General features: G+C 32.1%; 2 protein-coding genes across 2 annotated transcripts in view; one reads left to right on the plus strand and one right to left on the minus strand.

Moving 5' to 3' along the window:
* The window catches only part of LOC136038055 (transcription factor BTF3 homolog 4-like), a 29,471-nt gene extending 24,378 nt beyond the window's left edge, over positions 1-5,093 (plus strand). Inside the window, exons 4-5 of the mRNA XM_065721009.1 lie at positions 1,194-1,391; positions 4,801-5,093. Coding sequence (XP_065577081.1) covers positions 1,194-1,391; positions 4,801-4,982 — 380 coding nt within the window. The 3' untranslated portion in view covers positions 4,983-5,093. The remainder of the gene's footprint in view (positions 1-1,193; positions 1,392-4,800) is intronic.
* Positions 5,094-6,183: 1,090 nt separating this feature from the next.
* Positions 6,184-13,968, minus strand: part of LOC136038052 (uncharacterized) — an 87,151-nt gene continuing 79,366 nt past the window's right edge. Inside the window, exon 14 of the mRNA XM_065721004.1 lies at positions 6,184-11,471. Coding sequence (XP_065577076.1) covers positions 11,073-11,471 — 399 coding nt within the window. The 3' untranslated portion in view covers positions 6,184-11,072. The remainder of the gene's footprint in view (positions 11,472-13,968) is intronic.

The raw sequence follows: 13,968 nt of genomic DNA on the forward strand, positions 1-13,968 counted from the left end.
TGTCCTGACAGGATTATTCAACTGGAAGGAGGATCCTCCAGAATATAGTAGGTTAAAGGCAAGGGCTGTATCCAGGATTTTTGTTCGGGGTGGGTAAAAAGAACTTGTTTACTCTGGCTCTGGTATATTAAGACATCAGGCAACTAGAATAAAAAAAAATGGTATAAGTTACAAGAAGTTACTCTTAAGACAGAAAAGCATTTAAAATATTGATAAATTATTTAAAAAAACCCTGAATGTGTGGGAAACTCAAGCTTTCTAATTCATATTTTTTCACATAGCCTTCATTTAAAGGATATCAGCATAAAGTAGAAGTTTAAATGGATTCTTCTCTTCCCATCTTCATTGATTTTTTTCTCTTTTTTTATAGCAATTTGGCTTGGTTTTTTATGTGTAAACTAAAAACTGTGTAAAATATGTGTAAAAATAAAATAATAAGCTACCACAGACGAATTTAATAAAAGTGAAATTACTTTTTTTTTTTTTTTTTTTTTTTTTTTTTTTTTTTTTTTTTTTTTTTTTTTTTTTTTTTTTTTTTTTTTTTTTTTTTCATTGAGAAACTCTTGAGACAAAGCTTTACTCACATTTATGGCATGGGCCGTATAGGTATAGTAAGTAGAAATGCAGGATTTTTTTTTATTATTATTTATTTATTTTTAATATAGACTGGAGTTTGAATTTGGAAGAACCAAAAAAGCCAATTGCTGGGATTTTTTTAAAACAAAACCGATTTTTGCGGAATGCATATAAACCTAAAGTGTCGTATGAGTAGTTGTAGTAGAAGCAGTTATGGTTATTTAGCTTCATTGAAAATGTATCACAATCTGTAGAAATAATTTCGGGTTTCTGTGTTACAATATTAGCCGCCGATTTATGATCATTATGCTCATAAACCCTTAAATAACAGATTTGGTGAGTGTTGTACACCATTTGTTTAGTTCATGTTTCGTGTCTTTTAATTTCAGGTAGTCAGAACTACCCTCTTGGCAATGGTTGACCATTAACATTTCATTATTTAGGGCCATTCTATGAGTCAGAAGAGGCGCACTATTTAATATATGTTTTTTTTAATTATTCATAAGCTGTAAATTCTTGTTTTTGTTCCAATGAAACAGAACCTTGGCTTTGTGCCCTAATGTGTTAATTTTGAGTAAATAAAAAACCTAATAGCTAATTTCTTTTCTCTTGGATAGCAATTGCTGAAATGCTTCCATCCATATTGAACCAGCTTCCAAGTGGGAGTCTGCATCATTTGAAAGAGCGGATAGTCGGTGGACTGGGAAGCCTTGGTGGGGTAGGAGGTGCAGCTGGCGAGGAAGATGACGAAGTCCCCGCCTTGGTTGAAAATTTTGATGAGGCAAGCAAGACAGAAGGACCTACGGCTACAACAGGTAGACGCTGCTATTCTATTGTTTACCTCTTATAATATATTTTTTTTACTCCGACAATATAAGGAAGGGCTCCTTTGCTGGTTTCTTTTTTTCTTTAGTATTTATCTAAGCATAATCTGGGTGATTTAACATGAATAGATTATAAAGTGACATTTAAAAAGTAATAATAGTCAACACAGTTCTGTTCAGAACCTTTTGCTCGTTTGGAGGTAAAAAAAAAATATTTATAGCAGGTACGTGTATATTGCTTATAAGCAAAGAAGAAAGAAAATATAGAAAAAAAAACGTTGTAATCAATCAAACTTTTAGGGCATAGGTGCACGTAGATGCAATCTTTTCGAGAATTAAAAAAATTCAAATTTGTTGGTATGATTATAATAGAAATAATATCTTATACTGAAATCAAATTTATATTGTGTCAAATTATTGTATCCCAAGCCTTTGATCCATAGGTAAAAGACATTAACACGTCAACTCAGTCGGTTTTCAAAGCACGCAGTTTCCTGACAGTTCTTTGGAGCGATCTTGGAAAGAAAAAGTTTCACATTCTGGACTTAATTGGATATATATTGAATATATGTATATATATCTTATCTTATGTCTTACATAAATATATATTACCTTATATATATTTAATACCTTCTATATGTTGGAATCTTAGGGGAAACTTTTCCTATTCTACTAAACAATTTCGCTCTCAGTCAATTTTTTCGTATATTGAATGCATCTTCTTTAACTGAAAACATTGAATTAGCAATAAACGATTTTTTTTCATCTTTTTTTTTTAAATTTGCCTTTCGTTCTGCAAATCTATTTTATTCTGTTATTTCCGTGAGATGAATCTGAGCGGAATTATTCTACACCTTAAGAGCGTTCTGTAAGAGAAATTAAGTTTTTTTTTTACATTCTATCTTAGTTTGTCATGTAGAGATGCAGATACAGTTTTTCGGCTGAATCTTCATTTAGTAGAATCTTGAAAATAAAAAGGGTTAAAATCTGTAATCGCGCTTTTCTCGGAATGAGTTTTCGAGAAGTAGGACAATTTCGCTCTCAGAATGCAATATATATATATATATATATATATATATATACTAGCTGTTGGGGTGGCGCTTCGCGCCACCCCAACACCTAGTTGGTGGGGGCGCTTCGCGCCCCCCCCCAAGCCCCCCCGCGCGCGTAAGTCGTTACGCGCCATAATAGTTACGCGCCATTGTAGTTGTGTCCCTATGTCCCACCTGTGAATATAGATAGATATATATATATATGGTTTTAACTACGTAAAACTTGCGAATATACAACATTCTTTGCTGTCCCATTGTCTTTGCATATAAATAGATTGTCAGGTTTACCGACTCTTGAACATGCAACATATAATGGTCCATGGGAAAACAATCTGTATTCAGATCTATACCTCATGATTCTAATGATTGCCCTTGAGCTTTGTTGATGGTGATTGCTAATCGACCATTCCCTGTCCCGGTGTCCCGGTCGTCATTTACATCCCCCTGTTTCCTCCGGTGTCCCCGTTGTAGTTGTGTCCCTGTGTCCCGGTCGTCATTTATATTCCCTCTGTCCCGGTCGTCATTTGTATCCCGGTGTACCGGTCTGTATATACATTCGTTTTTTAGTTTTGTTTTTCTCCTTTATTTTTTTCCTTTTTTTTCTTTTTTAGTTTATTTAGATTTTTAGATTTTTTAGTTTTTTTATTAGTTTTTAGTTTTTTTTTCTTTTTAGTTTTTTTGTAGTTTTTACCTTCTTTTTAGTTTTGTTAATTTTTTTTTTTACTTATGTCCTGGTCGTCATTTATACTCCCTATGTCCCGGTGCTTTGTTGATTGCTAATCGAACATTCCTTTTGTCCTGGTCGCTTTCTCTTTGAGTGTCGTCATTTATTTTTTTCTTTTTTAGTTCTTTTAGTTTTTACCTTTTTTAGTTTTTTTTAGTTTTTTAGATGAAAATTTTTTTTAGTTTTTTCCTTTTTTTCTTTTTAGTTTTTTATTGGTTTTTACCTTTATGTTAGCTTATTTTTCAGTTTTTTCCTTTTTTTATTAGTTTTTAGTTTTTTTGTAGTTTTTGCCTTTTTTTAGTTTTTTCAGTTTTTTTTTAGTTTTTTATTGGTTTTTACCTTTATTTTAGCTTATTTTTCAGTTTTTTCCTTTTTTTTATTTTTTTTTAGTTTTTAGTTTTTTTAGTTTTTTACCTTTTTTTAGTTTTTTTAGTTTTTTTAGTTTTTTAGCTTTTTTATTTTTTTTATTAGTTTTTAGTTTTTTTTGTAGTTTTTGCCTTTTTTTTAGTTTTTTTAGTTTTTTAGCTTTTTTATTAGTTTTTAGTTTTTTTTGTAGTTTTTGCCTTTTTTTAGTTTGACAACTTATTTTTATATATATAGATAGTTTTTTTTTTTACTTATGTCCTGGTCGTCATTTATACTCCCTGTGTCCCGGTGCTTTGTTGATTGCTAATCGAACATTCCTTTTGTCCTGGTCGCTTTCTCTTTGAGTGTCGTCATTTATTAGTTTTTTCCTTTTTTTCTTTTTAGTTTTTTATTGGTTTTTACCTTTATTTTAGCTTATTTTTCAGTTTTTTCCTTTTTTTTAGTTTTTTTTTTATTTTTTATTTTTTTTAGTTTTTTACCTTTTTTTAGTTTTTTTAGTTTTTTTAGTTTTTTAGCTTTTTTACTTTTTTTATTAGTTTTTAGTTTTTTTTTGTAGTTTTTGCCTTTTTTTAGTTTTTTCAGTTTTTTTTTTAGTTTTTTATTGGTTTTTACCTTTATAGTTTTTTTAGTTTTTTAGCTTTTTTATTTTTTTTATTAGTTTTTAGTTTTTTTTGTAGTTTTTGCCTTTTTTTAGTTTTTTCAGTTTTGACGTCACCTAATCCAGTTTTTTCAGGTGACGTCACCTGACACATCCATCCATCCATCCACAGACAGACAACTTATTTTTATATATATAGATATATATATATATATATATATATATATATGTATATATATATATGTATATATATATATATATACATATGTATATATATATACATATGTATATATATACATAATGTATATATATATATATATATATATATATATATATATATATATATATATATATATATATATATATATACATATGTATATATATATATATTTATATATATATATATATATATATATGCGTGTGTGTGTGTGTGTTTGTGTATATATTGTCTTATATAACTTTGTGATATATATAAACCTTGACCAAGGTTTGTGACCCCCCTTCTCCATGGAAGTTTTTCTATTACAGCTGTTAATCAGTAACTATTCAAATGCTTGGTTGAATTTCAAATGGCTTAGATTGTATCTATAAAATATCTACTTTTCGCCTTGTCTTTTTGAAGTAGAAAAATATTGCATGTTAAAAGGAAATGTTTTTTAGTTGAAGAATTGATTACCACTGCAACAGTATCAGAGATACCTGTAGCTTCTGCAGCCGAGACAGTTCTTGAAACCGGAACAGCCCCCGAAGTTGGAACAGCCCCTATGCCACCTGTATTAGAAGCAAAGTCTGTAGAAAATGGACAAACTGAAGCTTCGAAGCCAGAAGAAAAGAAAGAATAATGCGAAAATAACATGAGAAATTGTTGACGAAACTATCGATAATATCAATAAGCTTATTAGTGAATGAGTATTTGTAAGACTGTATTTGGCAATATTAAATGCCCACGCCTATGTCTTCTCTTTTATTGATAGATGGATTGGATTGTTGATTTTGAATTTATTCAGTGGATGAAGTATTGTGTTGGCAAATAGTAAGTGTTGATAGCTAGCTCTGTTTGTACACTGGAAAACATGTGAAAAAAAAATAATTGGGTTAGTTTTTCTTATTTGGTTTTGAAATAGAGAATTTGACCGTTGAATTGGCTGAGATAATTCAAAAGCATGAACAAGACATTCATATCAGAGAAAAGGGAAACTAAGAACACAAGCAAATCCAGAGAAACTAAACACGATTCAGTTGTCTCAAAAAGAACGCCTGAAACAAAAAAAGCAGCCTCTTGGACTTCATTTTGTTCCTTTGCCTTGAGTGTCTTAATATTAGTGGTAAATATACAAAATTCGTAGTTCAAATAAAATTTGTCGAGGGTTGGGTTGTAATTTTGTAATAGCCAATGCCAACCTTTTTAACGGCTCCCAATATTTTTTACACTTCTTTTTACAATAGAACTAAGTTATCTCTTAAGAGTTTGCTCTGTTCTAGTCGTAAGTTTTTCGTTGTGGAAGCGTTAGGATTTCAAAAGTTTCATCCGTTATGTATTTAGAAAACCTAAAAATTACTAAAATACTGACAACCAAGAGGCATGAGGAATATATTTGATTAATCAAGGGTGCATGTGTAGTTGAAGGGATGAGGTGTAAATCTCTGGCAAAAAAAAGTTATATTCCTTTGAATTACTGCAGTCAGGATGTACTCAAGGCATGCAACAGGAGATGACAAAGGGGTTGCTGGCCATCCTGAGGAAGATGCAAAATATGCGCAAGGAATAGTTTCTCACTTTAAAAATAAAAATGATGGATTTGTAAAAAAAGGCCTTTTTTCACTTTCTTTATCCTACAGGAAAATCAAATACTCTATCCCTCCAATAATTTTTGCCCATGTCCTTGTATGTACAGGAGTTCTAAAAACTGCCTCTAATGCTTTGTGACTGCTGATAGTTTTTTTTTTGGTATTCCGACTCCAGACCACGGGCGTATGACTGCAAATTTTAATTTTAATACTTTTTCTTCCTTTTTGTGGTTTTATGGAGACTCTTAATATAGGTTTAATAAACATTAAAAACTGTATGCTGCAAGGAAGCGTTTCTATCGTACTTGCGACAATCTATTCTTTTTAGGAATGTTTTATGCTTAGTTTTTTTTTTTTTTTTTTTTTTTTTTTTAAGCTAGACAAGGCCTAGGCATTTGAGGTATCAATATAAGTTGAATAATGTGGATGGAACTGTAATCTAAATTTAATTGATCCGGTTCTGGATGCTTTTTCTCCATATTATTTATAAAATTTGTTTAAACAATATTAATCTAGTTCTCAACTATAATGCGGTAGTGAATAGCCAACTGGAGTAAATTTGATTGAGTAAGTCCGGTTAAACAGTTTTTAAACTTATGTTGGTACTGTGTGTGTGTGTGTGTGAGGTTTTGTGTAACATGATTTGTTTTCTCCATCTGAGTGAACAGTTTTCGTTTCTTTCTTTTTCTGAACCTGTTCTTTTGGTAACTTAGCCATAAATATACAAGTTTTGAAGTTAATTGTGTCTCTTTTTATCTTGTATCTTTATTTAGACCATCAAACAGTATTTCGATACAATTTTAAAACTAGCTGATGCTTTTTAGTGAATAAAAGATGTGCCTGATAATAGTATATACTTCTTGAAATTTGTCTTTTTTTTTCTCATGATTTACGATTTTCACTGTTATCTTTATTTTTGTTTTTTTTTAAGTTTTGTTGAAGACAGTCATTGTTCATATATCCGAAATATTCACTTAGATATTTTGTCTTCAAAAAACTTTCCCACTTCGCATAATTTGATGTTCTTTAAATGATTGAAAGGCAATGTTGTCTTCGTCGTTGCTTAAAACAAGCTACTTACAACAGTTAAAGACAGGGCTTAATATAAGAGTTCAGAAGCCTTACTCAAAGATGAAATGCAAACATGTCCATAGATTTGAAAAAAAAAACTTTTTTCTTTCTGTATTTTATATGATTTTGATACAGTTTTAAAACTAGATGATTTCTCATGTGAACAAAAGGTATGTCACTGAAATTAGTACCCAATATACTTCTTAAAAGTAGTAATTTTTATCTAGTTTTTCTTTTTTTATAATGAGTTACAATTTTACTGTTGTCTTCATTTTTGGCTTTTCTTCATTTTTGCTGATGACAATCATTGTTCATATAGCCGAAATATTCGTTTTTTTTTCATTTTTATTGGGTTTTGTTTTATGGAAGGCAGTGTGGTCTTCGTCGTTCCTTAAAAGAAGCTGCTTACTTCTACAGTTAAGACACTACTACAGTTATTTTTACTGAAAAAAAAAAATTCATAAGTACGAAAAATATATTTCCGACTTAAGTTTTCGTTGATTGGAGTCTGCCGAAAAAGTCATTACTTTTCGGGATTTTACCAGTTTATTGTGGTTAAGGTTTGCGGATGAAAACCTGATTTTGCTGGTATTTGCCGATACTAATGTGAGAAATGAGTTGTTCAAAAGGTCGCATCCATCGAGAACTAAATACTCGACAGTTGAGATATGAACCAGCAATTTGTTTTCTGGAGATTCAAAAAGCTTTAGAATCAAAAGATTACTAGAATCTCGTATCCCCCAGAAATGGGTATGAATCACCTCCCTCCGAAAAATTGAAGAATATTAGCTGAAATATTATGGGGGAAATTATTGATTTGAGCCCCCTGAAAATGGAATTTCTTGCCGAAATACCTTGAGTTGATATGAGAGCGCAACCTTAGAAAACTAGTCTATTCCAATAAGAAATTGAGAACAGTAACAACTTCATTACAAAATATTGCGTTTATTTCCAACGTGCAGTATAAAATAAGCTATATGATAAAGTATATAAACAATAAATACAGCGGAAATGATTCGTAGGAAACTCACTGTTCTAAGTCTAGCATGTGCGAAAGTGTGATTTTAAGTGGTGGCAAATCGAATATATAGAATAGAATCAATCCTAATAAGAATACTCTGTAAATCACTTGAAGGCAGAGAGTATGGGAAACAGATAAGAAAAGGAACTCAGTTTCTCTCTGAAAAAACAACCAATTCCATCTAGTGCTGCCAAGCAAAACCAGTAAAAGAAAATAATAAAAATGAAATATATATATAAATTGCAATTAAATTTAATCTCTCTTCGCTTTTGCTTTACAGTGGGCCGGAGATGAGAATAACAAAGGATAAAATAGGTGTATTTGTGAACATTTCTTAACAAGCCTTTTTCTTTCTTTTTTTATAAAACCTAGATCGATTTTAATAAGAGTCAGGTCGCAAAAACAAGACTCGGGATTATAGTGAAACTAAGAAGTTGATAAAACTGATTTTTCAGACTGACATATCTGAAAACTTGCTCGTCAATTATTTGTCTCGGATTCATCGAGACGAAGACTTCGCATTTATACTTCATGGTTTTACACGACTTTTGAATAATCCGTTACTTCAAACGTATCTTCCAAATTCAACCAAAAAAATCCAGTGTCATCAAGAACTTCTAGTCCTATCCTGGAAAATTTGTGATTATAACAAAGTAAGTATTATAATTGAAGTTTTCTAATGTGAAAGTTTCAAAATAATAGTTGAAGTTAAACAAAATTAATGGCCAAAACATTAATTAAAAATAAAATCGTAATACCAAACCAGCAAAACCAGTAAAAGAAAATAATAAAAATGAAATGTAAATATAAATTGCAATTAAATTTAATCTCTCTTCGCTTTTGCTTTACAGTGGGCCTAAGATAAGAACAACACAGGGTAAAATAGGTGTATTTGTGAACATTTCTTAACAAGCACTTTTCTTTCTTTTTTTATAAAACCTAGATCGATTTTAATAAGAGTCAGGTCTTAAAAACAAGACTCGGGATTACAGTGAAACTAGGAAATTGATAAAACAGGATTGTGGGATAGGAAACGGAGGATCAGAAACCGTTTGCTTGAAATGAAGATTGTCGAACTAACAATTTAGACTGGACTCACGATTCCGATTGCCAGTGGAACAGCATTTTCATGGTCAATAGAATTGCATATTTCTATTGCAATTCTATCAACCATTAATCTACTATCTAGATTATTGGAAAGTCTCTGACTTTCTAAAGTGGCTGATGTGGTTTTTTTGTATATTGATGACATGTATAATAAAAAGTGTCTCTCTGTCAATCCGGTTCGTCAGTAGAAAATTCTGAATTCAGCTGAGTAGCGCTTTACCGTCAATGGTGCTAGGGGATCTTAATTCTTATTAAGCCCATATTAAAGCGAAATTTCCCTTTTTTTCACTTCTCCATACTATTTGACAAAGGCAAGAATAGAATACTGATTTAAGTATCGAGCAAATGAACGTTTAAAACGAAGGGGGCAAAAAGCAATATTTGCTGAAAAAATTGATTTTAACATTTCTGCAATATTCCAAAGTTCAATCGTTATTTTTGCTATAACTTACAATTGTTTTAAAGTGACTCAATAAATAAATACCGCTGCTTAAAATCACTAAATTATTAGGCAGATTTGTCTTTTTTCATGTGAACATATAAATATACCCATGCCGTAGATGAGGTAAAAATATCTACAATTAATACGATCGAAAGGAGTACAATCTGACATGTACATATGATGTTTTTGGGGAAAGGGGCGACAAAAGAAAATACGAATTCAACAAAAAGTAAAGACAATTCTTAAAGACATTACGGATGCACAGGGACTGAGTTCAAAGGCTCCTCGCTGCTTTTCTGTCTGCATATAAGTATAATTAGCTAAATGACGAAGACTATGCACTTTAATTCTAAAAAAAAAGACTAAACAAGTGACTTTAGCTTTGGTCTATTTAGCACAAAATGACATTTTATTGAACCGACAATGAGAATAAACTGCAATTTTTTTTATTAGTATGCGATGAAGAAAAGCATATTATCGGGGAGACAGGAGACATTCCTAACTAATTTCATGAAAGCAATAGACGATATTCATTTCTCAGACGCCCCACTCAGCCAAATGAAATCACTTTTGTCCGATTAACATTAGATATCGTTGATATTAGCTTTTAAGCACTTAAATATTCTCGTGGGGAAGTAAAAAAAAACTACTGTTTATACGTTGTTACAGCGTTAATGGGGAAATACTTTTAACTTTATTCATTGGCAATAGCCACGCTTCTAAATCTAGGCCCCATGCATGTGCCGCCTTGGTTCTAGGATTTATTTATTAGAAAAAATACCCCTGGAAGAATTTCGTGGCAGTCCTTGATATGAGCTATAATTTATGAATAAATATGTCTGTCTAATGCTGCCCCGTTTGGCTAAGAGGACATTTGACTAATATTGGTGTTTATACCTTTTGCAGTCTATATGTCAAGAGAGAGGTAACTCAAAAGGGCTGAGTACAAGACTTTTTTTTTTCGCGGAATCTGCGTTACAAGTTAAATTGTTTTAATGCCTTATTCAGAATTTTTTTTAACAAACTTCCCTTGCTTAGGACAGCCATGGAGTGTGTTTGCCATGTTCCTTAATGAAACCTTAAATTACACAAGAACTTATTTCTTGTGACAACAAAACTGGATTTAGTAACATGATATCCGTCTTTTTCGCTCAGTTTTGGTGGGACAGATAGTCTGTTTTGTTTACAGCACAAGCACACAAAAAGAGACATATGTCAGTCTTATCTAAACATTGTAATCAGTTGACACTCCCCCCACACATTAGCTTATTCCCCACCCCCTACAACACACAAATGAAAGACTTATACTCTTAATTTGATAACTTTTAGGAAGTATTCTTTTAGACAATTCCTTAGGAAATATATTCATACAATTCTCCAGCGCTGGCTAATCAAAACTTCTGGGTATAGACATAAATTTTAGGTACACACAAGGTACATAATTCAACTTTTATGCAGCCTAAAAACACTAGAATATACTCCATCAAAGAAAACAGACTAGAACTAAATATCAAAACCTAGTCTGTGGGTAGACGACCTTCTATAACTTTTAAAAGTAGCAGTTGAATTAGACGCAAGATCAGCTGGAGGAGTCCTCCTATAGGGAGGCGGCACTTCTTGAAAAGGTGAAATACGATGAGGTGAAGAAGCCTGGATTTTTTTTGGTGTTTGAGGCTCTGGCATTGTTCTTGGGAGAGTATAAGGTGCGTTTCGAGGCGTAATCTCTGTAAATGGATAATATCTATTTGCGACAGCTCGTGGTTTCAAAGTTTCGATATTCAGAATGATTGGATCACGTTTGACGAATGGAAGAGTTCGACTAAGACCCATTGGATTTTCTACCTTCTTCACAAATGGTGACATCTTTACTGTTTTAGGGGGCGCTCTTGTCATGCCGTGGACCTGCAAAACAAAATAAAAGTATAAAACAATTGTTTAATTGACAAAGATGTTGAACAAAATATATATTGATAGATGGCTCTACCTACAATATTGTGTTTAATTTCTAGCTTACGCCCTACGTTTGTATTATACCCAGCATTTTTGAGAGACAGGAGAAACTTTTAGATTAGTAAATCAAAAATTCATGCAAATTTGTCAGAAGACTATGTGGTGAACTTGCCTTTGGTGTTCATGGACCTTCCGTTTTATGAAGAAGAAGAAGGAATGGACTTCTAAAGAGGAGGTTTCGTACCATACTTTTTTCTACCTTTGTTTTCTCCAGAAATCTTAACTAGGCCCTATTAACGTTTTCCCTTTTTCTAAGAATTTGAGATAATTTTGTCATTTTTTCAGCACTGGACATTCGGCAAGCATAACTGAGCCCGAATATATACACTAATGACAATGACGAAGAGTTAATTCATTTACGAGAAAATGTAGTGAATTAATGATCTAAGGAAAGAATTGTTTGGGAGAATGAGGAAATAATATGTTTATTGTCAATGAAACATATGGGAGTATAAATAGCCTCGGTAAGTTCTTGATGATGAGTATACAATAAAAGAAAGGTTTTTAAAATAATAAGGATGAGGTTCCATGTTAATTAAGTCCTTTTTAGCGCAAATTTTTCTTTATATGGAAGAGTTTTTGTTTTGTATTTGGTCTCTGTGACCACAGCCCTAAGGCTGTTGTTTCAATACTGCTCTATATATCGCTGCAAACAAGCCTGTGACTTTAATTGAGTAATTATATACAGTAACGTAATTAAACAAATTAGTAATCTTTGTACCCTCTTGGATCAGTTATGCTAGCTTAACATGCTGCACAGGTGGCTTGTCTGTATAAGTATGGCACTTGGTATTAACCAAGTGCCATATAGCAATCGCAAATTCTGTCGGTCTGTCTGTATGTCGGTCCCGGTTTTGCTACTTTAGGCACTTCCAGGTAAGCTAGGACGATGAAATTTGGTAGGCGTGTCAGGGAGCTGCACAAATTGACTTGATAAAGTCGTTTTCCCAGATTCGACCATCTAAAGGGAGAGGAAAAATTAGAAAAAAAATGAGGTATTTATAACTTACGAGTGGGTGATCGGGTCTTAATGAATTTTGATATTTAGAAGGATATCGTGACTCAGAGCTCTTATTTTAAATCCCGACCGGCATAAGCCTCTGATTTTCCTTTTAAATCAATCTATTGATTCTTAGAATTTTGTTAGAGCTCATACCATATGAGCTCTTGGCTCTTAGCTCTTCTGGCCTTGTCACAAGTGCCATATGAGCTCTTAGCTCTTGTTCTAATTAGTTATAACTTTACCGTATAATACATATTTTATGTTCAATTAGAGCTTTACAATGTTAGTGTTTAATTAGAATTTAATTCCAAGTTTTATTATTTGTATGGAGCGGTAAAGTCTACAATAAAAAGCAATGAAAAGATTGGCACACAGGACACAGGCTAAGTGTGCCTGTTGGTTCAAGGTTGTTAGCCTTGGTTGGTCACCAGGAAATCTTGGGTTTAACTCTCAGACACGAGGTGATTTTTTAATCTCTATTTACTTGGCTAATCCTAGGATTTACCACTGAAACGTATTTACCGGTAGACCTAATATACATATTTACCGTATTTACCGGCAGTACTTAGGATTTATCAGTAGATCTGACATAGACAGTAGCATAAACAATAGTCATCCAGCACAAGTTTGATACCAAACATGAAAAATGGTACACAAAAAGAAAAAATGCGAAAACTAAGTCAATAGCATATGGATAATAAGACCTGTTTATATATTGTTTCAACTTCTATACACTTGTAACGCGTATTTTTTTTAACCTTTTTGTCCCTGCCTAGCCTTAAAATAAATAACAGGATGCATTTAATGTTTCCTAGTTATTTAGTATTTTTATCTTGTACTTCTAATTTAGCTTTTACGAGATATAGGAATGATTACACAAGGTGTTTTAACTTCCATGTGTTTAAAACATTTTTGTTAAATTGAAAATCTCCTAAATGCGTCATTTGGGAGGGGGTGACGGGGGGATCGTCACCCGTCACCACCATGTATCAACACGACATAATCATGGTTTTTATGGAATAGTTATCATTGACCGGAGGTGTCATTTATCGTGATCGGAAGTGTCACGTGTGTCACCACGACAGAATCATGGCTGTTATGAACGAGTAGATAATCTTCGTCTTTAGGAACCTTATCATTTCTTTAAAGATTTGTTTATTTTTGTTTGAGAGAACAAATAGTCATTAATAACACCCCAGAGGTTTCCTTCGATTTCTTCACCCTGGAAATATTCTTAAAGTAATGGATCTTTGGAAGTTGATGGTCAGTCAAATAAAACAAATCAAATTTTTCCTTTGGGCTGATAACAACCTGATGTCCCAGTAACAATAATTTTTTTCTAAGTATTCGAGTTTTACTTTTGACAATTTTTATCTGGAATAATAT

Source organism: Artemia franciscana, chromosome 17 (assembly GCF_032884065.1).
Source record: "Artemia franciscana chromosome 17, ASM3288406v1, whole genome shotgun sequence".
Classification (NCBI taxonomy): Eukaryota; Metazoa; Arthropoda; class Branchiopoda; order Anostraca; family Artemiidae; genus Artemia; species Artemia franciscana.